The sequence below is a fragment of the Mobula birostris genome, chromosome 11 (genome assembly GCF_030028105.1).
Source record: "Mobula birostris isolate sMobBir1 chromosome 11, sMobBir1.hap1, whole genome shotgun sequence".
In the NCBI taxonomy this organism is placed as follows: domain Eukaryota; kingdom Metazoa; phylum Chordata; class Chondrichthyes; order Myliobatiformes; family Myliobatidae; genus Mobula; species Mobula birostris.
In genome coordinates this window covers 18,411,613-18,438,829 of record NC_092380.1, presented here as the reverse complement: position 1 = coordinate 18,438,829, position 27,217 = coordinate 18,411,613, and the positions used below count along the sequence as shown (strand labels likewise).

At 44.4% G+C, this 27,217-nt stretch overlaps 2 protein-coding genes across 7 annotated transcripts in view; one reads left to right on the top strand and one right to left on the bottom strand.

Annotated features, from left to right (window-relative positions):
• Nucleotides 1–2,264: 2,264 nt before the first annotated feature.
• Nucleotides 2,265–18,881, bottom strand: cby1 (chibby 1, beta catenin antagonist). Of its 3 annotated transcripts, none has more exons than XM_072271824.1 (6): nucleotides 18,775–18,881; nucleotides 17,563–17,672; nucleotides 14,585–14,685; nucleotides 14,163–14,268; nucleotides 5,153–5,268; nucleotides 2,265–3,426 (listed from the first exon to the last, which is right to left on the bottom strand). In XM_072271824.1, the coding sequence occupies exons 3-6, from the start codon at nucleotides 14,660–14,662 to the stop codon at nucleotides 3,346–3,348; spliced, it is 381 nt and encodes a 126-aa protein (XP_072127925.1). In that variant the 5' UTR covers nucleotides 14,663–14,685; nucleotides 17,563–17,672; nucleotides 18,775–18,881; the 3' UTR covers nucleotides 2,265–3,345. The 3 variants fall into 3 exon arrangements, with proteins under 3 accessions (XP_072127925.1, XP_072127926.1, XP_072127927.1); XM_072271825.1 differs by lacking the exon at nucleotides 18,775–18,881 and adding an exon at nucleotides 18,274–18,343; XM_072271826.1 differs by lacking the exon at nucleotides 18,775–18,881 and adding an exon at nucleotides 17,950–18,203.
• Nucleotides 18,882–18,907: 26 nt separating this feature from the next.
• Nucleotides 18,908–27,217, top strand: part of LOC140204898 (protein FAM227A-like) — an 84,167-nt gene continuing 75,857 nt past the window's right edge. For 2 of the 4 annotated variants that reach the window (XM_072271820.1, XM_072271819.1), the window contains exons 1-2: nucleotides 19,202–19,628; nucleotides 24,686–24,768. In XM_072271820.1, the coding sequence (XP_072127921.1) occupies nucleotides 19,484–19,628; nucleotides 24,686–24,768 (228 nt within the window). In that variant the 5' untranslated portion in view covers nucleotides 19,202–19,483. Of the gene's footprint in view, nucleotides 18,944–19,201; nucleotides 19,629–24,685; nucleotides 24,769–27,217 lie in introns of those variants that run through there. The other 2 variants (XM_072271821.1, XM_072271822.1) reach the window with 2 other exon arrangements.

Sequence of the window (27,217 nt, the reverse complement as noted above, 5' to 3'; positions counted from 1 at the left end):
GTTTCTAATACCCTCACCATGGAGATTCAGTACTATCTACTATTTAGTGTCTCTTAGAATGTTACATACCTCCATCAGATCACTCATCAGCCTCCTCCACTCCAGGACAAACCAACACCTACCCAATCTCTCCCAATCCAGGCAAGATCCTGGTGATAAATATGTAGTCTGCAGATGCTGGAAATCCACAGCAACACACCCAAAATGCTGCAGGAATTCAGCAGGTCAGGCAGCTGAATAAACAGTGGACATTTTGGGCCGAGACCCATCTTCAGGACTCTTCAGGTCATAATAAATCACCTCTGCATTCACTGCTGCACTATCACATCCCTCCCTCACCCCAGAACTGCACACAGCATTCCAAGGACAGCCTAACCAGTGTCTTGAAAGGTTGCAACATTACATCCCAACTTTTATTCTATGGCCTGACCTAGCCAGCTTCACCAGTCTATATTAGTTAGAAACTCTACCATGAATATCTTTCATAAGTGCATTCTCCTCCCATCAGGTTTCCCATCTGAACTTACACCGACCATCTGTACATTCACTGATTTCTGAATTATTTTACCCAGAACTGCCTGGCTTCCCTTATCCTACTCCTGACTCATTTTTGACATCCTACATACTATTTTGATTAATTTATTGTTCTCACAGACCTATAAACTTTTTTTTGGATTCTAACTATTTATTCCTGGCTTTCCAAATTTGCCAAGTTTCCTTCCTGAGGAAACAACCTTATTCTGTATAACTGCAAGCTGTGCATTATAAACCTTGCTAATTTTGGACCTTGCTATGCAAAACAACTGTGTTTCAGACATAACTACACTTCAAGAAGCACTATGATTCTGCCAGCTGCTTTGGGACATACCAAGGTATCTCCTCCAAACCTTTGCATCATTTCCTCCTTGCACATCACCCCACCTAGCACACTCATTGTCTACTGTCAACAATTCACTGATCTCAGTCTAGATCAAGGGATACCAACCTTTTTCGTGCCACGGACCAACACCATTAAGCAAGTGGTCCGTGGACACCAGGTTGGGAAGCCCTGGTCTAGTTGAAAATTCTTTTTCTATTTTGATCTGTAATCTTAAATTGGCTCAGTCCTCTCAGAGTCATATTTAGTTACCTGATGGAGTTCACCACAAGCAGAACCTTTGCCCTGTATTGATTCAAAATTCCATTTTCTTTTCTTTTCATGTCCTAATCCACATGTAGACAATTAAAATCCACCAGAACAATAATTCTGTTACTTCATGTCTCTAATCACACTACTCCATTTTCTTCCTGAAATCTGGAAATTTCTGATAAACACACTTAATCATTGGAACACACGAATTTTATCTTAAAACTCCAACTATATTGACTTCTCCTCCCTTGCTATATCACCCCTTCTACAACCATCATTGTTCTCTGACTCCTTTCTTATCTTTCTATTCCTCCTACATATATCTTTAAAAGTTCAGTCTTCATTCCTGCCCGGTTAGTCGGGTTTCTATTAATGCTGACTAAATCTAGACTTTCCTGTGCAATTATGCAATACATAGATTTCAACTATTTAATGTTTTACAGTTCCAAATTGGCAGAGGTACTATGGACCAAAGCAACAATCTGTTGGGGAAGCTTAGCGGGTTAAGTAGTATCTCTGGGGGGTAGTGGAAAAAGGGGAAGAAATTACCAACATTTTAGTTTGAAATCCTGTATCACAACTGCAGGTTGTTTGTTGCTCCAGATTCCAGCATCTGCAGTCTTGTGTCTCTGCACTACGGACTGAAATGACTTTTGTACTGTTCCACAATTCCAGGATGGTTCCTTTGGATACCATCTTGACATTCAGCTGTTATTTACTGAACTGGGAATACTCTAGCCCAAGGGTTCCCAATCTTTTTTATACCACGGACCCTGCCATTAACTGAGGAGTCTGTGAACCCCAGGTTGGGAGCCCCTGCTCTAGCTGAGTTAACCCTCAACCCAGGACTTGTGCAAGATGCAAAGCTGCAGTCCTCTGTGACTGTTAGAGGTCCCCGGACACGGCTGTTGAGTGAGGAGTTCTCCATGTTCTGGCCTGAACCTGAACTTTCAACCTGAGCCACTTCCACCAAAATCTGCTCAATTGCCCCATGGCTTTTGCTGGATGGTTCACAACCTGTTGCAGAATCTCAGCTTCATCACCTGTCCACAGCAGTGTTGTCGACTCCAGAGTAACAAAACTGTGGTGGAAGTGGCAACTCTGGGACTTTAAGCATTTGGGAATATTTTAATTCAAATCTGAAATAAATACAATCACATGGAAATAAGGCTTTGGTTTAAAAACACATGTATTGCTTCAACCTTAACTCAAAAGTTAAAAAAAAGCAATAGTTAATGCCTTCTGCACCAATAAAGGAGTAAAACAGAGAAATCACAAAAGAAAGTAAACAGAAAAAAAGACAATGCTGCTCTTTTCAGCAGCAAGTTTGTTCGTTGTTACAGAAATTCAACTGGGAAAGCGAAGAGGTGAATGTAATGACTGCGAGATGCTTCACCCCAGCGGGGCAAAGGAACATAAACGTACAGTACACTCCAACATTTAGCACAGAGCAGCAGCAAGGCATAAGGCACCATTTGTACTCGGGGCAGCTATTTGCCATCACCGCTGTATAAACCCCACAAGTGGATGGGAAGGACTGGCTGGCCCAAAATAAGGCTCACAAAGTCTGATGCAGAAAATTATGAAATCAATAGATAAAAAAATAGAAAGTATATCATTAAGGGGAAAATTGAGAGGGGCTGCTTTGAGGGTGAAGATTAACTGATATAAACAGGACTGGATCAGCAATCCCTTTTACAAGAAGAGATTCAGGAATGGATGCATTGTAACTTCAGGCAAATAGCAATGGACAACCTCCCTAGACAGACACTGGAGTGTAAGGTGAGTGCATGTCTGCAAAGGTGAGTCTGTGTGTGTCTCTACACATGGATTCACCGTTAATTAGAGCAGAGATGTCGTTAATGAAATCGGCTTGAAGGCCAATAATGGTCGAACGACAATTGTGTGGGGTACCCTGTGCCTGAAGCACACACCACTGGAGGTTTCTGACAATGAAGGACGCCTGTGAAACTGAATGTTGCTGATGTTCTCAAAGTCTCACTCTGCCCCATTGGGTGAAGGATTTGGCTATTGGACAATGGTGCCACTTTGAGAGACTGACTGGAGATACAATGTGATGGGCCTTGTGTGGGGACACTCAGATGCAGTGGCATACACGGCAACCCATTCCTAGTGCTGACGAGCAGTCCCTCCTCGGCCCTCTCCCCAGACAAAGTGCTTCTGTCATTCGGTCTGCAGCCTCATTGCAGCTCCCCTCATTTCCTCTTGCGGTTGTGAGTTTTCAGTTCCTCCAGCTCCTTCTCCATCAGGTGTGATTCTGCCGTGGTTTCAGAGAGCTGTAAGAAAAAAATTATCACCCAGAGCTCTCCAAGCATTCTACCATCTTGAAAACTAACTACCCCATCAATCGCCAATTCTAGTGAGCCTTGCTTCAGCTGCAGTTCCCTCATTCTATGTAGTGTTAATGGACTCGGGGTCTCTGTTCCCACATAAGGCCGTTCTGGACCACATCCCCCTCCCTGACCCCATCCTCACTCCATAACACCCTATCCGAGCCACAGCACCTGAATGAAGAGAGATTGCTGATAAGCCAAAATACTGAGGGATCTTAATGTTCTTGTGCAAAAATCCAGCAGGCAGCTGCAATGAGACCATAAGACTTAGGAGCAGAGTTACTGCCTTCAGCCCACAGAGTCTGCTCTGCCGTTCCATCATGACCGATTTACTACCCCTTCTTAAGCTCATTCTCCTGCCTTCTCCCATTAACCTTTGATGTCTTGACTAATCAAAAGCCTATCAACCCCCGATTTAAATATACCCAATGATTTGGCCTCCACAGCAATGAGTTCCAGAGATTCATTACCTTCTGGCTAAAGAAATTCCTCCTCATCTCGGCTCTAAATGGACATCCCTCTATTCTGAGGCTGTGCCCTCTAATCCTAGACTCAATTAGAGGAAACGTCCCCTAATCCATTCTACCTAGGCCTTTCAATATTTAATAGGTTTCAATGAAATTCTCCCCCTTGTTCTTCTAAACCCCAGTGAGTGCAGGCCCAGAGCCATTAAACGCTCCTTATATGTTAACCCTTTCGTTTCTGGGATCATTCTCGTGAACCTCCCCTGGAGCTTCTCCAGTGCCAGCACATCCTTTCTTAGATCAGGGGCCCAAAACTGATCACAATACTCCAAATGCAGTCTGACCAACACTTTATAAAGCCTCAGCATTACATAACTGGTTAATAAAATCGCTTTTGCTGTAAGAGAGCTGGATTTAGATACAGGGTGATCTTGCACAATTGTACTGGATATTGGTGACATTGCACCTGCAGTACTATGCAGTTTTAATCTCCTTATTTAAAAGGTATAATTGCATTAGAGATGGTCCAAAAGAGACTGAGTAGGCTGATTCCTGGGATAAGAGGATTGTCCTGTCACAAGCAGCTAAAGAAATGAGACCTGAACGCTTTGGAGTTTGTAAGAATGAGGGGCAATCTTGTTGCGATACAAGAGATCAGAAGTGGGTTTTCGAGGGTATATCTCAAGACGTTTCCACCAATGGGAGGATCTTGAACAAGTGGACATGGTTACAGATCATTTAAAACTGGGGTTTGCAGGAACTTTTTGCAGATGGTGGCAAATCTCTTAATTCTCTATCCTGGAGGGTTATGAAGTCTTGATCATTGGGGGTGTTAAAGAGAAAGCTGATGTCCATGAAAGATCCTGGGGTTGAGGGCTACAGGAACCAGTCAAGAAAAGGCACACTGAATGATGGAGCAGGCTTGCGGGGCTTACTCCTCAAGTCCAACCCCACCCTCACAAATCCCCTTCCCACTCCCCACCTCCCCCTCCCATACCCTTGCCCTTCCCTGTACCCTCACCTTGCCCCACCACAACCCCACACTCTACCGCTGGCTAGTCCCACACGCTTAGCCTTCCCCCCCTCCCCAGCCCCACACTCTCAGCTCACCCCATGCCAACGCCACACTCTTCCCCTTCTCCCAACAGACCCAGACCATCGGTCCTGTGCGCCAACCCCACTCGCCATGTCTCGCAGGTACTCGCCATGTCCAGCAGGATGTCAATCTTCAGCCGCAGAAGATTGTTCTCCTCCTCCAGCTGCTGATTACGCTTCCGCAGGCGCTGAACCTCCTTGTGCGGCCCACCATCACGCACAGACTCTGAAGCACAGCAAGACCACGGGATAGAGAAAGGTTCGTGTTGGATACGATAGTGATGAGGATGGGAACAAAGAGGAACGTGGAAGTTTACAGAGGGCATTAAAGTCGCTGATGTGAGAAGACAGTCTGAGATCACAATGACACAGGGAATTTAATCTTGAAAAATGTGAGGTGATGAGCGAGGACTTCCGGGTCATCAAGGGAATGGTGGCGTAAGGAAAAGGTCTCTCGACAAAAAAGAAGGTAAACTGCCCCATAATCGAATTTAGACAAATACTTAATATTGTATAACCATATTAATAAAAGGGGCAAGGATGATGTCTAAGAACAAGATTAAAAAGTCCGCTCCGAAGGCTGATAAACATAAAGAGACGCAGCAAGGCAACGGGCCTAGCTCCCCCACGGCAAGCCAGGACGGAGATAATGAGGGGGAATCGATGACTCTGTCCTTGATTCTCGGAGAGATTCGCGAGTTCCGACAAGGTAACAGCAAACAGCTGGAAGATATTAAAGGAGAAATAGTAAAAACTAACTCGTGGATAGATGAAGCCGAAGCGAGGATTGTTGGAATTGAAGAGAAGCTACAAAACGCAGAGGAGGTGATAGCAGAAATGCTGAAGCTGCAAGACCAGCTCCAGTGGAAACTAATAGATCAAGAAGGCCGCTCGAGAAGGGAAAATGTGAGGATTTACGGAGTTCCCGAAGGAACTGAAGGTAAACCCGGATTGATGATTCCCTTCGTGGAGAAGCTACTTAGAGAGAACCTTGATATACCGGCCGCAAAAGACCTACAGATAGAAAGAGCTCACCGCGCGTTGGCACCACAGCCTCCAGCAGGCGCCCAGCCCAGGTCAATTCTGGTCAGATTTCTCAGTTACAGAACGAAGGAAGAGGTGCTTAAAAAGGCATGGCAAAAGAAAGGTTTCATGTGGAACAACTGTAAAATCAGTTTAGACCACGACTACGCACCGGGGATTCTTGCCAGACGGAAGGAATATACGGAAACACGGAGAGTCCTGAAGGAAAACAACATCAGGTTCCAGACCCTGTATCCAGCTCGGCTGAGAGTCTTTTACGACGAAGGGACAAAAACTTACGCTACGGTGGAGGAGGCAACATTGGACCTGGCGGACCGGGGACTACCTATTAAAGTTATCACCCAACCGGAGTCGCTACTGGAGAGGATTCGGCAGAAGTCGTGGCAGTTAGTGCGGCGAGGACGCTCCACACGAACCAGAGTGTCAAACTACAAGGAAAAGCTGCAAATATTCAGACGCGAATGTACAGAGAACACAGATTAATTAAGAGAAATGACTGAAAAGAGTAAATCGGACTTAAAGGTAAAATAAAAACTGGTAACTGAAAATAAACTAGACGGAATAACTTGAATGATAGCAATATGGTCGAGACATAAATAGGAGAAAATTCTCTATGATTATTCAAACTGTTGAGGGCCCTCTAACACAGGGTGAAGATAGAGGTTATCCCTCTGAACTGAGGCGGGTCGGTGCTCAGGCCTCACTGTGGGAAGTCGGGAAAAATTTTCAAATGTTGCACGTTCAAAAATGTCTAGGATGTGGTTATATGTCTTGGTTTACTGTTGAGAAGGGATTGCTTACTGTTTGGTTAGAAAAGGAGAGTGTTTTTTTTCTACTAGAGAAAAATGCAAACTGAATTGGTAAAAATAATTTCCTATAAGGTTAATGGGGTTTTGAATCCAATTAAAAGAAATAAGATTATGTCTAAATTGAAAAAAAGAGAGGGCACAAATAGCTTTCCTCCAGGAGACACATATGAGCCAATCTGAACATGGAAAATTAAAAAGAACGGGCTTTAAGCATGTATTTTATTCATCATATAAATTGAGTCACAAAAGAGGGGTAGCTACTTTAATATCAAGTACTCTTAATTATGAACATATTTCAGAGACTAGAGACAAAGAAGGACGGTTTGTAAAAATCACAGGAAGAATAGAAGGTACAGAAATAACATTGCTGAATGTTTATGCTCCTCCAGGTTGTGAATGGTCATTTTATAGACACATTTTTGACCTAATGGTCAGTTCTCAAGCGGTAGTAATTTGTGGAGGGGATTTTAATATTAGATTAAATCCTATATTAGATTCTTCAAGAATAGTTACTCAGAATAAACCTCTGACTCGGAAAGTGAATTCATTGATGGAGGAGTTGGGAATTATAGATGTCTGGAGGGAATTACACCCTACTAGTAAAGATTATACATATTACTCTTTCCCTCATTCAGCCTATTCAAGGATAGACTATTTCTTTATCTTTAATACAGATAGACTCAGGATAAAAAACTGTAATATTGCAACAATTGATCTATCGGATCATAGCCCAGTCTCTATGTCTCTAATCCTGGAAAGGAAAATGAGGAAAACACTATGGAGGCTAAACTCACATATACTCAATAACCCGAAAGTAATGGAGAGATTAAGGGGAGAAATCAAAGAATATCTAGACCTTAATGACACGGGAGAAACATCACCAGTGATCTTATGGGATACATTGAAAGCTGTACTGAGAGGGAAAATTATTTACATTACCACTCACATGAAAAAAATCAATGCACAAAAATTAGCAGACCTTCAAGGAAAATTAAAACAACTTCAAGTTGTAGATAGCAACAAAAGTAATTCAAATCGAAAACAGGAAATTAGGAAATTGCAAAGTGAAATTGAGGATATTTATACGTTGGAAACTCAAAGAAATTTTCTTTACCTGAGACAAAAGAATTATGAAGTAGGAGGTAAATCAACTAGATTATTAGCATATAAATTACGAAAACAACAAGCAGACAATACAATTCATAAAATAAAGAATCCAAAGACAAAGCTTGTGGAGAGTACAATAGGGAAAATTCAAGAGAGTTTTGAAACATATTATCGAGAGCTGTACTCCCAACCCCAGGCCCCCCAATGAGCCCTATATAGACAGTGTATTGAATTTTTTAGATCTACCTAAACTTACAGATTTACAAAATGAAAGTTTATTAGAACCAGTAACTGTCAAAGAACTGAACGTGGCCATCTCTAGGTTAAAGGCTGGAAAGTCCCCGGGTTCTGATGGGTTTACCTCAGAGTGGTACAAGTCCCTGAAGACACAGTTAGCCCCATTACTACTTAACACCTTTAATTGGATCTTGCAGAGAGGAGAAACTCCACCTTCCTGGAGATAAGCGATTATTTCAGTTATTCCTAAAGAGGGTAAAGATAAACTAGAATGTGGCAATTATCGGCCAATTAGTGTTCTTAACTTAGATTACAAACTATTTACATCTATATTAGCACGCAGATTGGAAAAGCTTTTACCTGGCCTAATCCACTTAGACCAGACTGGATTTATTCAACAAAGGCAAACACAGGACAACATAAGGAGAACTCTGCACATATTAGAACAGGTTAATAAGAACGAGACAGAGACAATGGTAGTAGGATTGGACGCTGAGAAAGCTTTTGATTCGGTTAGTTGGGCATTCCTATACAGAGTGTTAGGAAGATTCGGCTTTCAAGAAAAGTTTATTAAAGTAATTCAGACTCTATATGACAGCCCTACAGCCCGAATTAAGATAAATGGGGACCTCTCTGACTCCTTCATCTTAGAGAGAGGCACTAGACAGGGATGCCCAATTTCTCCTCTCCTTTTTGCGCTATATATTGAACCACTTGCCCAACTAATAAGACAGAGCGAAATCGTAAAATGTAACAAGGTGGCAGGGATTGAACAGAAAGTGGTGTTATTCGCAGATGATGTTTTGGTCTATCTGAGTGAACCACAAAAATCATTTATAGGATTGTTTACACTGTTGGATGACTTTGGGAAAATATCAGGTTATAAAATAAATGTAAAGAAAACGCAAGTTATGTCCCTAAATTATACACCATCCAAAAAATTGCAGGATACATATGATCTTAAGTGGGAAGCTAAATCATTAAAATATTTAGGAATAACCCTGCCAAAGGATCTTTCAACACTGTCACAGGTAAATTATGGGCCATTAATCTCAGAGATAAAAGCAGATATGCATAGATGGAATCTTATCCCCTTTTTAAGTTTAAATTCAAGGATAAATACTATAAAAATGAATATTCTTCCTCGGTTATTGTATCTTTTCCGTACTTTACCAGGGGAGGTGGATGATAATCAATTCAGGGAATGGGACAAATGGATTTCCTGCTTCATTTGGCAAGGAAAGAAACCTAGAATTCGATATAACACCTTACAGTTAGGGAAGGAAGGAGGAAGTATGGTTCTTCCTTGCCTGAGAAATTATTTTTATGCCTCACAGATAACCCCTCTGTTATATTGGTGTAATAGGGAATATAAGGCTAGATGGAAGGAAATAGAATTTGGATTAGTTGACAGTTTTCCTCTTCAGGCCTCAATAGCTGACAAAGGATTGATGGCCCAGTTGGAAAAATTTAAAAACGCTTGGATAAATCTTACATTAAAAGTATGGCAGAAGGTGGTTAATTCATGTGGAATTAATTACATGTTAAAACTCTTTAGATGGTGTGCATATGATACCGAATTCCTTCCCAACAGAGGAGATAAAAGATTTGAGCTATGGATAAAGAAAGGTCTTACAACCTACCTCTCATTTATAGATAAAAGAGTATTACAAAGTTTCCAAATCCTGCAGGACAAACATGGCCTAGAACATAATGACTTTTTTAGGTACCTTCAAGTACGAAACTACGTTAACCAGAGTTGTAGATATACAGACCTATCAACAGTAGAATTAGAATTTTTCAAGATTCTGAATTCGGCTTGCAGTTCAATACCTAGTAAATCAGTTTCTTGATTATATAATGCACTCTCCCATGCTAAAAATGTAAATACACTGTATATTAAAGAGAAGTGGGAGAAAGAAGCGGGGTTGGTACTTTCAGAGGAGGCTTGGGAGAAAATCTGCAGCTTTCAATGGTCCTCGACTAATTCTTTGACTTGGAGAGAACATTGTTGGAAAAACATTATAAGATACTTCAAGACCCCATATCAGGAAAAATATAAAGATACAAATGTGATGTGTTGGAGAAGGTGCGGCTCCAAGGAGGCAAATCATTTTCATATTTTTTGGGATTGCCCTAAATTAAGTCTATTTTGGGAAGGTATTCATAGAACATTAGTTAAGGTACTTAGGTCCCAGATACCTCTGAACTTTGAGACGCTCTATTTGGGGCATGTATTGTTTCTTGAACAGAAGGAAGATATAAAGTTGCTTCAGGCCCTCTTAGCGGCAAGTAAGAAATCAATCACTAGAAAATGGCTAAATCCAATACCACCTACATTAGAAGATTGGTACGAAATTATCTTGGAAATATTTAAAATGGAAAAGTTGACTTACTCCCTGAGAACTCAAAAAGAAAAATTTTATCAAATCTGGAATAAATGGATTGAATATATAACCCCAATGCGAGCAGACTTTAGGTGACTCTCCTAATGATTTATACTGCTCTTCTCATCAACACAATAATATTGCTAACGTAAGCACCCCTAGTCTAAATGTTTGTTTTTTTTTGTTTTCTTTTGGAAAATAGAGAATTAACACAAGTAAAGGGAAAGATTTGGGAAAGGGATAAAAAAATGAAAAAATTAAGTAAATAAGTACATAGGGATTGGATAATTATGTCTGCGGGCAGGAGCAAGCATGAACAAATTAGGATATAAATACCTACAATGGTTGATACATAGGCTTGTTTACAACATTTTGGACCAGTGGAAATGGTCCAGAAGGGTTATATGGAAACTATTATTACCATTTTTCTTAACAACTAATTCCATTACTTAGCCTAATAGGTTAGATTTACCACAGTACATAATTATCTATTTAAATGTTTATTTTCCTTTTATATCATCTCAATGTGTACTTAAGAATGTATAAATAATTGTAGTTTTATACATATAAAAAAATGGAAAAGGTTATATGTGTGAAAAAAGTACATGATATTTGTGAATTCCTTATCCAAATAAAAATAAAATTATAATAAAAAAAAATAAAAAAATAAAAAAATAAGAAAAATGTGAGGTGATGTAGTTTTATGGATTCAGAAGGCCAGGATTTACACAATGAAGGGAAAGACCCCCTCAGATTAAGAAGAACACAAGGACTTTGGTATACACATCCAAGGATCCTTGAATTCAACAACACAGGAAAGCAAGGTGGTTAAGACGAAATATAGCGTACTTGTCTCTATTTTCCAGAGATGTTGGAGCAGGGAGTTCCAAGATAGATTAGGCCAGAACCGGAGTAAGGTGCACTGTTCTGGTCGCCACACAATAGGAAAGTTGTGATTGCAGTGGAGAGGGTGCAGAGGAGATGCTGCCTGAAGAAGCGTAGGAAGCAAGTATTCTCACAACATTTAGAAACCATTTAGCAGCAAAACCCTATGCCATTGAAAGCTAAATGCAGACAAATAGAATTAGTATGGATTGGTTGCTGTAGACTGGCAGAAGCACAAAGGGGCAAAGGGCTCGTTCTATGCTGCAAGGCTCTACACACTATTTTGAGAAATTCAATGTCAAAGCCCTGATTAATGGAACTGAAAAGACAGAGAGATCGGGGACATCTGGAGGCAGTGGGACTGAAGAGACAGAGATCAGGGAGATCTAGAGGCAGTGGGACTGAAGAGACAGAGAGATCGGGGAGATCTAGAAGCAGTGGGGAAAAAAGCAGAAATAAGAGAGCCAGAAACAAGAGAAAATCTGCAGATGCTGGAAATGCAAGCAACACAAACAAAATGTTGGAGGAACTCAGCAGGCCAGGCGGCAAAGTACAGTCGCCGTTTCAGGCCAAGAGCTTCGGCAGGACTGGAGAAAGAAAAGATGAGGGTAACTTTAAAAGGTGGGGGAAGGGGAGGGAGAAACACAAGGTGATAGATGAAACCGGGAGAGAGAGGGATGACATAAAGAGCTGGGAAGTTGAGTAGTGAAAGAGGTACAGAGCTGGAGAAGGTGGGGGGGGGGGGGTTCTGATAGGTGAGGATAGAAGGCCATGGAAGAAAGAAGAGCGGGGAGGAGCCCCAAAGAGGGGCGATGGGCAGGCAAGAGAGTCAGAATGGGAGACAAGAGGGGAGAGGTTTGCACTCTGACTCAACCCCTTTCAAATTGACACTGCTCCCTCCCAACGTTCCGACCCAACCTTTGCAGTCCTCTCACTCCTTCAAAGGAGAGAGGCTGAGATAGAGGGGCAGGTAGGCTGAGGGAGAAGGACAATGTGAAATCATTGGTAAACTTCATGCAAGGTGTGATTGAGAATCATGGTGAAGACAAGGTACTGAATCATGGCATTCCAAAGAGAACGCCCCTATACCAAGGACACCATTAATGAAGGGATACACGTATGAAGGAATCGGTAGAAACAGGTCAGCAGAATATTATGGGCCAAAGGGCCAATACTGTGCTGTGCTATTCTATGTTCTATGAATAGGCGAGAAGATGAGGAAAAGAGTTTTCTGAAGGGTGGTGGAAATCTGTACCTTAAGAGGAATAGACTTTCATAAAATTGAAACCCCCATAACATTTTAAGAGAATTTGGAGGTAATCTCTTAAGAACCACGAAGCTGGTGCAGGAGGGTGGCAATGCGTTTAGTATTTCTCTTCTTCAGCCAACACACACATTGACACTGAATGAATGGCTGCCTTGCACCATGTAATTTGCTATAATTCTATTAACACCGAAACAGGAGGGGGTGAAATTTGGGCATGACATCACTCCAAGTTATTGGTGTTTTGAGAGGGAGGTGAGGGGAAGGGGAATCCTGACTTATTTGTGTCTGGGGGGGGTGAAAAGAAGGGCCAAGGGGTGGGATAGCTACAAGAACTGTTGTCTCGCAGTTCCCAAACTCGAGTGCTGTCTGGTGTAGTGTGGTATTTTCGCACTTTCCCCACAGATGCTACCACTTCTTCCCACATACCGAAAATGTGCAGATTGGTAGGTTATTGTAAAGTTCCTCTAATGCAGGCGAGTGGTGGAATCTGGGGAAGGCTGATTGGAACGCCAGGACAATAAAAAGGGATTTTGTGGGGATGAGGGCAATTGGTTAGGGGAAGGGTGGACGGATGTAGATGAGAGGCTGGAGGAGAGAGGGGTGAGGAGCTCAGGCTTAAGGGTAGGTATGGGAGATGGAGAAGTGAGGGGCGTGGAGCTTAAGGTTAGAGAGAGAGGGTGACCTGGCAGGGTGGGACACAAGGCTGTATCTAAGTTTAAATAAGTCATAGCTTCCCTACTTTGTATAGTTTTCAGTGATCTCTTTTGTATCTGGGTATGTGGGTCTCCCCAGTCTGGATCAAATTTTATTTATTTATTGAGATACAGCATGGAGTAAACATTTCCTGCCCTTCAAGTCATGTGGCCAAGCAACCCTGATTTAACCTTGGCCTAATCACGGAACAATTTACAATGCCCAATTAACCTACTGACCAGTATGTCTTTGGAGGAAACCAGAGCACCCGGAGCAAAGCCACATGGTCACGGGGAGAACATACAAACTCCTTACAGGCAGTGGCGGCAATTGAACCCGGGTCGCTGGGACTGTAAATCACTAACCACTGCGCGACCGTGTTCAACTAATGGTGAACAATCCTATTCTCAGTGGTAATTATAAAGGACCAGTTAGTATTTTTAGACCCTTGTTATTAGGCTTAATTTTGACCATTCGGTTGTGTAAAATGGGTGCTCTCGGTGGGCTAAGGTGCCGGTTTCCATGCTTTGTAACTATAATGGATACAGTGAGCACACAACTGAGGAAGGTTCATGATCGAGGGAAAACAAAGTAATAAAAAAATTAAAACTGAATGAAGATTCTCATGTTCATTGGCAAGAGTATTGCTGCAATTGTATTCTGCTAATGTTTAAGAACTAGCCGAACTAACCTGATATCCACTGCCCATTGTCAAACTTCAGGCTCTGTCCTCCAATATTCATCACAGGAGCACCGTGATCCAGTCCCAGTTCAACCTCCCGGGTCACACGATCCAGCTGTAGAAGACAACAGTCACCAGACGCTCAGAAGGGCAACACAAGTGACAATTCCTCATGCAGGAAAACTATCAGCCAGCTCCCTCACCCCACATCGTCCCCAAAGGGGCATCGCTTCAGCCTATGGCTCAGAAAAACAGATTGCAAGTGCAATCGTCAGGTCTTCCTATTATCGATCATTACATCTGGCAATAGAAATGACTCTCCCTAAACAAAGATATAGATCTACAAATGTTAAATGTTTCTCTGAATGACAGTTCTTTAATAGGATTTTTCAGGAGATGAACAAGCAGAACCCCCCCAAATCGCAGCGTACCGTATGTAAACTGGAAAGAGAAGCTGACTTTCTGGGCGGTGTTTTCTTCGGACTAAAGACATTGCCGAACAGAGGCATGGCTCCGCTTCAGACCCTGTTATCTGTCAGTGGGTAAATAAGATAATCAGCCAAGGCAAATCAAAACACAGCCACACCCACCGGATAGACGGCAACAGGAAGAAGCCAGATCTTCTGCCTCCCCCATCCCAGGAGGCAAAGGTCTAACAGAGAGGATCAAAATCGACAAAAGAGCAAGGTGTACATTTTGGAAAGAATGAGACTAAAGAAAGGACAGAGGCAAAATACAACATATCATTTACAGCAGAGTCAGTCAGCTCCACGCACCTGTTCATGCCCCATCTAATCAAGTGATCAAATAGTCATAGTCATACTTTATTGATAAAGGGGGAAATTGTTCTTTGTTACAGTTGCACCATAAATAATTAAATATTAATAGAACCATAAATAGTTAAATAGTAATATGTAAATTATGCCAGGAAATAAGTCCAGGGCCAGCCTAATGGCTCAGGGTGTCTGACCCTCCAAGGGAGGAGTTGTAAAGTTTGATGGCCACAGGCAGGAATGACTTCCTATGACGCTCTGTGCTGCATGTCGGTGGAATGAGTCTCTGGCTGAATGTACTCCTGTGCCCAACCAGTACATTATGTAGTGGATGGGAGACATTGTCCAAGATGGCATGCAACTTGGACAGCATCCTCTTTTCAGACACCACCGTGAGAGGGTCCAGTTTCATCCCCATAACATCACTGGAAATGAACTTCCTATTCCCCAAACTTCCACGAACTTCAGAATTGTTCCTACGTATTGGAAAGCATCAAATATAACTCCACAACTTTAAAGAGAAGAATGTAGGGAACTACACATCAGTAATAGAGGAGATGCTGAAGTTTATTATTAAGGAAATGATTAATGGACACTTAAAAATAGTAAGACTGAGCATGGTCAATGTGCATTTAGAAAAGTGCAATCATGTGCTACAGCTCTATAAGAGTTCTTGAGGTTGTATCCATGCAGAATTAGTGGGTATGGTGATCTGTAATTTCAGAAGGACGTCAATAAAGTTTAACAGGCGGCAATTTAAACAAAATGGGACCATGTGGAAACTGGAAGTAACATGGTGATGTGAATTGAAGGTTGTTAAACTGAGAGAATCCAGAGAGCAGGAATAGACAGGTCATTTTTGGGTTTGGAATCTTTGAAACCAGCGTAGTTCCGATATCGACATTAATGATGTGGATGAGGGGAGCGATCAATTTGCGCCTGTAAATGATATAAAGCAGGGTGTTAGTGTGGACTGACAGGAGGATGCAGAGAAGCTTCCAGAGAATATGGGCAAGCTAAATGAATGGACAGGGGTATGGCTGATGGATTAGAATGAGATAATTACTTTGGTAGAAATAGAATGGTAGAGTTTTTATTAAATGGTGAAAATTGAAAGGTGTTGGTGTTCAGAGGGACCTTCTAAAGTTATTGGATAAGTACAGCAAACAAGTCTGAAGACTTGAAGACAAAGAGACTGCAGACCCTGGATTCTGGAACAACAAACAAGATGCTGGGAGAACTCAGTCAGTCAGGCAGAATCTGTGGAAGGGAATGGGCAGTCAATGTTTTGGGTTGAGTCCCTTCATTTGGACTGAAAGATAGAAGGGAGACATTATAAAAAGATCAGCAGAAGAAGTAGAGCAAAAGCTAGCAAGCTATAGTAAGCAGTCGATGTTTCGGGCCGAGACCCTTCATCAGGACTGGGAAAAAAAGATAGGTCAGACTCTGACATGTCAATCCATGGCCTCCTCTTCTGCCGCAATAAGGCCACACTCAGGTTGGTGGAACAACATCTTATATTCTGCCTGGGTAGCCTCCAACCTGATGGCATGAACATCGATCTCTCAAACTTCCAGTAATTGCCCCCCCCCCACTTCACCATTCCCCATTTCTATCTCCCTCTCTCACCTTATCTCCTTCCCATCACTTCCCTCTGGTGCTCCTCCCTCTTCCCTTTCTTCCATGGTCTTCTGCCCTCACCTATCAGATTCCTCCTTCTCCAGCCCCTCATCTCTTTCACCAACTTCCCAGCTCTTTACTTCACCCCCTCTCCCAGTTTCACCTATCACCTACCACCTTGTACCTCTTCCTACCCTCTCCCCACCTTCTAGCCTGGCTTCTCATCTCTTTTTTTCCAGTCCTGCTGAAGGGTCTCGGCCCGGAACATCGACTGCTTACTCTTTTCCTCCAGCATTTTGTGTGTGTGTGTTGCTTGGATTTCCAGCATCTACAGATTTTCTCGTGTTTGAAGCTATGGGTGGATCCAGGTAAGGGGCCGTAATAGAGGAGGGGGAGAGTGAAAATAGTGATAGGTAGAAACAACAGAGGGCTGCAGATGATGAAATCTCATAGGAGTGAAGGTGAAGCGTAGGAAATGTGACGGTGGGCGGTGGGGAGAGATTCTTGGCAACAGCTGGGGGTGGGAGGAGAAACAGTGGAAAGAGTATGGGGAGCATATGGAGTAACTCTAGGAAAAATTAAGATCAGGACAATAGACAATAGGTGCAGGAGTAGGCCATTCAGCCCTTCGAGCCAGCACCGCCATTCACTGTGATCATGGCTGATCATCCACTATCAGTATTAAGTTCCTGTCTTATCCCCATAACCTTTGATTCTGCCATCTTTAAGAGCTCTATCCATCTCTTTCTTGAAAACATCCAGAGACTTGGCCTCCACTGCCTTCTGGGGCAGAGCATTCCACATATCCACCACTCTCTGGGTGAAAAAGTTTTTCCTCAACTCCGTTCTAAATGGCCTACCCCTTATTCTTAAACTGTGGCCTCTGGTTCTGAACTCACCCATCAGCGGGAACATGCTTCCTGCCTCCAGCGTGTCCAATCGCTTAATAATCTTATATGTTTCAATCAGGAGAGGAGAGGAGAGGAGAGGAAAGGGACAGAGGGAGAGCCACTTACCTGAAATTGGAGACTTTAATGTTGCACATTACCCAGGCAGAATCTAAGGTGTTGTCCCTCTAGTCTGCTTCAGAAGCCTGACTGTACATTAGCCTTAACTGCAAGACGATCTGAGCAGGGGGAAAAAAAAACATCTCACTGAAATTTTATGGTGCACCTGGACAAATGGGAATCCCTGGCCCACAATCACTACAGGCAAAGCAGCAGCATTGGAGATGGTATTGAGAACCTCAAGTCCATGCACCAGAAACATACAGCACAGACAGCCAAAGGAGCAGATCACCTCCCACATGACCCACCCAATCCATAAGCACTTCCTGCCGCGTTGGTCCGCGGAGTCTGCAGGTCCCACACTGCCCACCTACAGTAACGGATTACCCCACATACGTTATATTTTACTTAGGTTCCTGTAATGTCTTCCCACTTCTTGTGTCATTCTCAGTGACAACTGCATCATCCACCAAACTTGATTTAGGTGCCACCCTCAGATTTTGGATTGTAGTTTCAATTCCTAACCCCATACTATTGACGTAAATAGAGCACAGTGGTTCCAGAACAATCCCCATTTAACACCTCCTTCGATGTTGTCCTCTGCCCCCTTTAAAACCCATTGGTTTCAGGTTTGGGCCAGTTTGCTATCCATTCTATTTGTTTCCAACTCCTATGAATTTCGGCTGAAAATCCCAATATATTAACGTGATTCCATCTCACCCTTTCTACTGCCCTCTCGATTGAGGTTGACCTTTCTGCCAGGAATTTCTGTTTACTAATACCCCCTGCCACCTCACTCCCCTGTCCACCCTCTCCCCAACTCACACTCCCCCTCAGCCTCTCTCCCCACAACTGGTGTCACCCCCCCACATCCCTCCCCCACCTCATGCCCCTCCGCCCCAATTCACTCTGCCTCACCCCACAACTCACATCCCCCTCCGATCCCTCCCCTCAACTCACATCCTCCTACATATCTCCCCCCACCTCACTCCCCTGACCACCCTCTCCCCCAATTCATACTCCCCCCCTCTCCCAACTGGTGTCACCCCCCCACATCCCTCCCCCACCTCATGCCCCTCCACCCCAATTCACTCCGCCTCTCCCCACAACTCACATCACTCTCCCCTCAACTCACATCCCCCTACATATCTACCCCCACCTCACTGCCTCTCAATCCCCTACAGCCCACCCCACCCCTTTTCCCTTTCCTTCCCCCTTCACCTCCCACACTCCTGCGGCTCCGAGTGTACCACCAGCCGCACTCCGCACGGGCTCGAAGATGGGTTAGGCCGCAGGCGCCCCCTTCCGCTGCCGCGTCACACGGACGCGCCGGGTCACCATGGCAACCGTCAACAGTGGGCCACGTGACTGGCAGGGCGCAGGCGAGAGGGTGAGAGAGACGGGAGCGGGTAGGGAGAGAGCTGAGGGACGGGGGTAGTGAGTGATGGAGGGGGACACTGAGCTGGAAAGTAGATATGGATGAGGAAGAGTATTTGGGGAGCGAGAAGTGAGGAGAAGGAGAAATGGGGACTGGGAGAAGAGATGGCAGGGTGGTGTGGGAATGTAGGGGAGTGGAGAGAGGGATGGGCAGGGAGGAGAGGGGAATGGAGATGTGGGAATGTAGGTGGGGCAGAAAGGGAGGGAGAGAGGGTTGCTTGGAAGGAGGAGAGAAAGAATGGGGGAATGAGGCAAGATAGTGATGTGGTGGATGACACAGGTAGAGTGCGGATCTAAGTGTATTAGTGATGGAGGTGGAATGAGGAGGATAAGGGAGGGAGTGGAGTGGCAAATACATTCCCATCTTGCCCCTCAGATTCCAGTCCCTAAAACCTTACCCCACTCCCTCAGGCTTCACGTAGTCCAACACACGCACACACTCCACTGAAGGTGATTTGCTGGGTCTCAACAAGCCTCTGTTCCCCTCTTAAAAATGTTAGGGAGCAGAGGCACGATGGTGGAGATTAACTGTCGCCTCACGCATCTGGAAATCTTCGAGGAAGATTTGAATGTACCTCTGGAAGTGGCCGCCAAGCAGAAGCAAACTCTGCGGAGGAATCTGGAGAGGGTGCCTGCATGTATCCTTCGATTGGTTACAGATAGGGGAGGGCTTTTGGAGGGGAAAGGGGCTGTGCAGAACAAGGGGCAAGTTGCTCACTGCCTGTTCAGGGTGTGTTTGTAGCTTGTCACAGTTTGGCAGGGCACTGAGGGAGCAGTTCTGTGCTGAGCATCCTCCTTTGACTATGAGGAGCCTGTGTTACATAAATTAACACAGAAAATGCTGAAAACAGTCAGAAGGTCAAGTAGTGCCTATGGAGAGAGAAACTTTTAATACACTGCATGGCAACTTTATTGATACCTCTTGTATCTAGCAAAGTGGCCTCTGCGTGTACGTACGTGGTCTCCTGATGCTGTAAGGTTTGATGGGTGTTTAGAGATGCTCTCTGCACACCACCTGCTGTAACGCTTGGTTATTTGATTTTCTGTCACCGCCTTCCTGTCAGCTTGAAACAGTCTGGCTTTTCTCCTCTCACCTCGCTCAATAACAAAGTTTTCACCCAGGCAACTGCAGCTCGCTGGATTGTTTTTATTTTGGTTTCCACACCATTCTCTGTAAACTCTAGAGACTGTTGTACATGAAAATCCTAGGTGATCAGCAGTTTCTGAGATTTTACTCATTTATTTGTTGAGATACAATGCAGGAGACACCATTCCAGCCCTTCGAGCCACACCACTTAGCAATCCCCCGATTTCATCCTGGCCTAATTATGGGTCAATTTACAGTGACCAATCAACCTAACCACCTGTACCTCGTTTGGAATGTGGGAGGAAACCGGGGCACCCGGAGGAAACCCACACGGTCACAGGAAGATCATACAAACTCCTTACAGGCAGCAGTGGGAATTGAACCTGGGTCGCCTGTACCATAAAGCATTGTGCTAACCTGTCCTGGGACTCACTTTACACTGCACGCTGTTGGAGTCGTGCTGCCAGGATAATCAAGGACACCACCCACCCAGCCAACACACTTTTCATCCCTCTTCCCTCAGGGAGAAGGTTCAGGAGCTTGAAGACTCATACAGCCAGATTTGGGAACAGCTTCTTTCCAACTGTGATAAGACTGCTGAACGGATCCTGACCCGGATCTGGGCCGTACCCTCCAAATATCTGGACCTGCCTCTCGGTTTTTTTGCACTACCTTACTTTCCCTTTTCTACTTTCTATTTATGATTTATAATTTAAATTTTTAATATTTACTATTGATTTGTACTCCAGGAAGCGTGAAGCGCAGAATCAAATATCGCTGTGATAATTGTACATTCTAGTATCAATTGTTTGGCGACAATAATGTAGAAAGTATAACCCTTCACTCAAACCACACCATCTGGCGCCAACAACCGTTCCATGGTCAGTCACTTAGATCTCATTTCTTCCCCATGCTCATGTTTGGTCTGAACAAGAACTGAACTGCTCGACCATGTCTGCGTGCTCTTATGGATTGAGTTGTTGTGTGATTGATTGATTAGATATTTGCATTTATCGGCAGGTGTGCCTAATAAAGTGCCCATTGACTGTATTTCAGGTTTCAGACTATTGTCCAGACATGGTGATCGGTAAGCTCCCTGGCCACTGTAAGTTGCTCCCAGTGGGAGTACTATGTAGGATAATCCATGGGAGGCAGATGGGCATGAGGAAGGTGACAGTGAAATTACTACAGTAAAGGGACTCACAAACAGGAGAAAATCTGCAGATGCTGGAAATCCGAGCAACACACACAAAATGCTGGAGGAGCTCAGCAGGCCAGGGGACATCTATGGAAAAGAGTAAACAGTCGACGTTTTGAGCCAAAACCCTTCGGAGAAGAAAAAGCTGAGAAGTAGATTTAAAAGGTGGGGGGAGGGAGAGAGAGAAACACAAGGTGATAGGTGAAACCTGAAGGGGGAGGGGATGAAGAGCTGAGAAATAAATTGGTAAAGGGTAACGGGACTGATGGTATTGCTGTCAGAATTGGTATAGACTTGATGGGCCAAACAGCTTCCAATGCATTAAGAAAATATATGGTGGCGTCGTCGTTATCGTCGTCATCATTATGTGCCATGTCATATGACATCATCATCATGTGCCATTCAGATGACATCATCATCATGTGAGGTGTCGTATGGCATCATCATTTTGTGTGGTGTGTGGCATCACCATTTTGTGTGGTGTCATATGACATCATCATCATGTGCGGTGTCGTATGACGTGGGCGATCATGGTCTCATGACCATGATTGTTCTTGGCAAATTTTTCTACAGAAGCAGGTTTGCCATTTGTTGTCTTCTGGGCAATATCTTCACAAGACAAGACAGAAGACCCCAGCCATTATCTTCAGAGATCGTCTGCCTCGGCGTCAGTATCACATAACCAGGACTTGTGATATGCACCAGCGGCTCATAGGACCATCCACCAACCGCTCCCACAGCTTCATGTGACCCTGATCGGGGGGCTAAGCAGGTGCTACACCTTGCCCAAGGGTGGCCTGCAGGATAGCAGAGGGAAGGAGCACCTTACACCGAAATTGGTAAAGACGTATCGCCATCCTGCCACCCAACATGGGGTATAAACACGATAAAATAAGAGATAGCAAAATAAAATCTGTTTTTGACAGTGAGGATAATCAGGAGCTACAGGCCAATACCAACAGTGATCAGTTGTAAAACGGGCAGAGCAATGGTAGATGGAGTTAAATCTTGACAAATGCAAGCAGAAGCACTTTGGTTGGACTGAATAAGACGAGAAAGTTAGGAGTCCTCAGGAGTATTGAGGAACAGATGGACCTTGGTGTACATCTACAGATCATTAGATCATTAGATATAGGAGCAGAATTAGGCCATTTGGCCCATTAAGTCTGCTCTGCTGATTTAATCATGGCTCATTCAATTTCCTTTCAGGCTCAATGTCCTGCCTTCTCCCCATAATACTTCGTGCCCCCCCGACCAATCAAGAATCTATCAAGCTCTGCTTTAAATATACCTAACGACTTGACCGCCACAGCCCCCCGTGGCAATTCCACAGATTCACCATTCTCTGGCTAAAGAAATTTCCCCTCATGCCCGTTCAAAATGGATGTCCCTCTATTCTGAGGCTGCGTCCTCCGGTCTTAGACTCCCCCACCAAAGGAAAAAGACCCCTGAGATGGCAGAATGAGTAGACAAGGTGTGAAAAAGAAACATGGGATTCTTGCCTACAGAAGCTGGGGCACAAAGTGCGAGAATAAGGAGTTATCATAGTGATACAAAATGTAAGTTAGGCGACAGCTAGGTACTCTGTGCAGTTCTGATTGCCACGTTATCAAGAGGATGTGATTGCACTGGAACAGTGTAAGAAAAGATAAGATAAAACATTATTTATCCTGAAGGAAGTTATTGTTGCAAGGGTGCTCAGTCAGAAACATATACTTTAAAATACAAAATGGAAACATTGAGGTATGAAAAAAATACAAAATGTGCATTAAAAAGTTATAGTTTAAGATACCAATGTGCAATGAAACCATATACTTGTATACTTGAGGAGGAGGAGGAGGTGTTGTAGAGTCTTATAGCCACAGGGAGAAACTGCTGTGTACATACATCTATTGATGCTTCTGGACACATCTTCAGTGATGTTCCTGGAATCATCGGGTGTTTCGGGTCTTTCAACGTCATACAACCTCCTCCAGGTGACCCAGCCAGGGCTGATCAGACCCCAGCTTGTGTCCAGATGGCTAGCTACTTATGACTCCATGGCTCCCCTCTTTTGAGCCACAGCCATCTTGAGGCCCTCTCTGCCGCATCGGTGGTACTGCGGATGGCTCTCCTCTTCCTCTCTCCCTCGATGCCCAAAATGCTGAAGGCTCTAACTAAAGAACAGGCTACGAATCCCCTACGACCAACCTCCACTGGGAGACACCTCGCTCTCCATCCAGCCTGCTGACAGTTGCTGACCAGTCCTGCGTACTTGGAGAGCTTCCTTTCAAAGGCCTCTTCCAAGCTATCTTCCCATGGAACTGTCAGCTCCAGCAGCACCACTTGCTTAGTCGACTCAGACACTAGGACAATGTCTGGTCGCAGGGTGGTGGCTGTGATATGGTTGGGAAACTTCAGCTGCCCTTCGAGGTCCACCAACAGCTGCCAGTCCCTTCCAGAGGTCAGAATGCCTGCAGATGTTTGGAGAAAGAATCTCCTGTGGTGTTCAGTGGCGTACCTCTGGAATCAGCCCGTTACTAAAGATGCTTGTCTTTTGTCCAGTATGTCATGGAGGGGGTGAGAAGGATTGTCCATAATGCTTTACCATAAAGATCTGCCTGAGGAGAGGCTTTCAGAGATGAGTGGAGACTGGAAAGGCTGGGTTTGTTTCCATGTGCAGAGGTAGTTGAGTTTTTGGGTACATGATAAATATATACAAAATTTTGAAAAGTGTAGCTAAGTCTGTAATTAAGAAACTTCCAAGTAGTCTAAAACTTGAGGGCATAGTTTTTGATGTATGGGTTAGAAATATTAGAAGAGAATAGTTTGAAGGGAGAATGTTGTAATGTGGATGTGTTTTGCCTGAAAGAGGTGTGGAGGGAGAGACCCCTACAACGTTTGAATAGCTAAGCAAGCATTTGATTTGTCAAAGCCTAGAAGGCAAATTATGATCACTATGGACGTGGTATGCCAAAGGGCCTTTTCCTGTGCTGTATGACTTTATGTGCTGGTTCAGCTCTCAACAGGTATAGGCACAGCAACCCAGCCACTTAGAGCTGCTATCTTCCAGCTCCATTGACTCCTGTTCAGTCCTGACCTCCGATGCTCTCTGTACGCAGTTTGCATCTCTCTGCATGTTCTGGTCTCCACCCACACCCCAAAGAACTGTATCCTAGTGGCTTGGAGACACAAGAGACTGCAGTTGCTAGAATGTGGAGCAACAGGAAAAAAAACAGAGGAACTCGGCGAATCAGGCAGCACCTGCGGAGGGAAATGGACAGTCAATATTTCGGGTCTAGACCCTTCACCTGGACTGGCAGAGTAGAGGGCGGACGGCCAGTATAACGTGATGATGTGTTGGTTGGGCCAGACTGACACTGAAAACTTTGCGTCAAACCTCGCCAAATTCTTTGACTTGACTGATTCAGCTTTTGTGGTTGGCTCAATTAACCAGGTGAACGAGAAGCTGCAGCATTTGAGTGGAACGTTCCTGGCACACCCTGCTGCTCTGGTGAGTCAAACACTCCTGACCCAGTGACCTTCTCGGGTGGGGAGGGGTGCCCGTCCCGTGGCAGTTCGGAGGGGATCGGATTAGGTGGAGGTGGTGTTGGGGGGGAAGGTGGGGGTACGGAGGAAGTAGGGATGGGGTGTAGGAGGTGTGGGGGTGTAGGAACAGTCAGGATAGGGAAGAGTGAGTGGAGGAGTGAGGACAAGGTGGTGTGGTGCGGGTTTGGGGGCTGTGGGTGGCACTTTCGCTCTGTTGTAGACGAAAGCAGAGATAGTTGACGGGATGACTTTAGTCAATCACAACGACACACACAAAATGCTGGAGGAGCTCAGCAGGCCAGGCAGCAGCTATAGAAAAGCGTAAGCAGTCGACATTTCAGGCCAAGACCCTTCATGGGGACTATAAAGAAAGAGGAGGTCAGAGTAAGAAGGTGAGGGGAGGGGAAGGGAGGAAGAAGTACAAGGTGGTAGGTGATAGGTGAAACCGGGAGAGGGGGAGGGGATGAACTAGAGAGTTGGGAAGTTGATTGTTGAAAGAGATAAAAGGCTGGAGAAGGGGGAATCTGATAGGAGAAGACAGCAGACTGTGGAAGAAAAGGAAGGAGGAGGAGCTCCAGAGGGATATGATGGGCAGATGAGGAGATAAGGTGGGAGAGGGAGACAGGAATGGCGAATGGTGGGGGGGGGGGCGGGGGGGAGTGCAATTTCCTGCAGTTAGATAAATTGATGTTCATGCCATCCGGTTGGAGCCTATCCAGACGGAATGCAAGGTGTTCCTCCTCAAACCTGAGTGTGGCCTCATCGCGACAGTAGAGGAATATAGGAATGGGAATGGGAAGTAAAATTAAATGGGTGGCTACCAGGAGATCCCGCTTTTTCTGGCTCGTCAAAGTGGTCTTCCAATCTACATTTGATCTTGTGTTAAGTCAACCATAAGTGACTATGTGATAAGATACTAACTATAGAATCACTGTCTTGTTACTATCTGAGTCTGACAGTTGAGAGCATTGGTGTCCCCTTTGATCCAGAGCTGAGCTTTCAGTGTTGTATTCTCTCCATTGCCAATACTCTCTAGTTAGACTGAAGTTGCATCAACCACCTTCTGCTATTTCTTTTTACTTCCAGTGACTTTTGCTTGTTTCCCAATGGACACTGTCTCAAAGTTTCAAAGTACATTTATGATCAAAGTATGATCAAACTCTTAACATTCGTCTTCCCACAGTTGACCTCGCTGGAAATTTGTTCATTCCAAACTAGCTAGCTGTAACCAAACTCACACAAAGTTCTACTGACTTCTCTCGTAAGAGCATAAGAAATGGAAACAGGAGATGGCCCTGCTGTTGTGACTGGTGGATGCTCCTCATTGGCCCTTTCCAGCACTCACCCCATAATGCTGCACCCTTCTAATATCTAAAGATCTACTGATCATTTTCTTAAATAATTCCGGTGGGGAGCCACTGTGGCCCACTTAGGATATAATTCTCAAAGACACACTCGTAAATTATGTGCTGTGTTGTATGATGTAGGCCATCGTGGTCTTTCCATGACCGTCATTGTTCATGACAATTTTTTCTGCAGAAGTAGTCTGCCATTGCCTTCTTCTGGGCTGCATTTTTACAAGACGGGTGACCCCAGCCATTATTAATACTCTTCAGAGGTTGTCTACCTGGCGTCAGTGGTTGCATAATCAGGACTTGTGATCTGCACCGGCTGCTCACACGGCCATCACCTCCTGCTCGTGTGACCCTGATCGGAGGGCTACACGGGTGTTCCACTTTGTCCAAGGGTGACCTGCAGGCTAGTGGAGGGAAGGAGTGCCCTACACCTCCTTAGGTAGAGACGTATCTCCACCCTGCCACCCTAAAGACACACTGTCCTTGGGATAAAAAGTTTCTTCTAATGTATGTTGCGCATAGTCAGCTTCTTATTTTGACAATGGGGTCCCTAGATCAACACTCTCAAGCCCCTAAAAAATGTTGTATGTTTCAGTAAAATTGTCTCTATTTCTTCTATATTCAAGAGACTATACAGTATGCCCAGTCTATTTATTCTCTTCTCAAGGGACAAACCCCCATTCCAGAAATCAATATGATAAACCTTCATTGCTTTTGCTCTCTAGCACATATACCCTTCTTGTGTAGAGAAACTAATCTGGTGCACAATATTCCAGGTGCATTTTCTCCAGAGACCTCTACAATGCAGTCAGATGGTTCTATTCAAAGCCTTTTGCAGGAAAGGTTAACATATAGTTTGATTTGCTAAATATAGTATCACAGAATGATTATAGGACAGAAGACCACCTGGCTGATGATGCTTGCACTGGATAACAAGCAGCACATCTCTCTATTTCCGCCCCAGTCCTTTCTTGATAGCCTTTTAATATTTTTCCCCGATATTTGTCCAATTCCCTCTTGGATGCCACAACAGAATCTGTCTCCACTGCATCTAAAGGT

What these genes read in the sequence shown, in the direction of transcription:
- cby1 (XM_072271824.1), bottom strand. Translation starts at nt 14,662, where the DNA reads ATGCCTCTGTTCGGCAATGTCTTTAGTCCGAAGAAAACACCGCCCAGA. An exon ending in CTCTTTCCAGTTTACATACG is followed by an intron (nt 14,269 to 14,584) that starts GTACGCTGCGAT and finishes TGTCTTCTACAG; the next exon opens with CTGGATCGTGTGACCCGGGA. An exon ending in TTGACATCCTGCTGGACATG is followed by an intron (nt 3,427 to 5,152) that starts GCGAGTACCTGC and finishes TTTTTCTTACAG; the next exon opens with CTCTCTGAAACCACGGCAGA.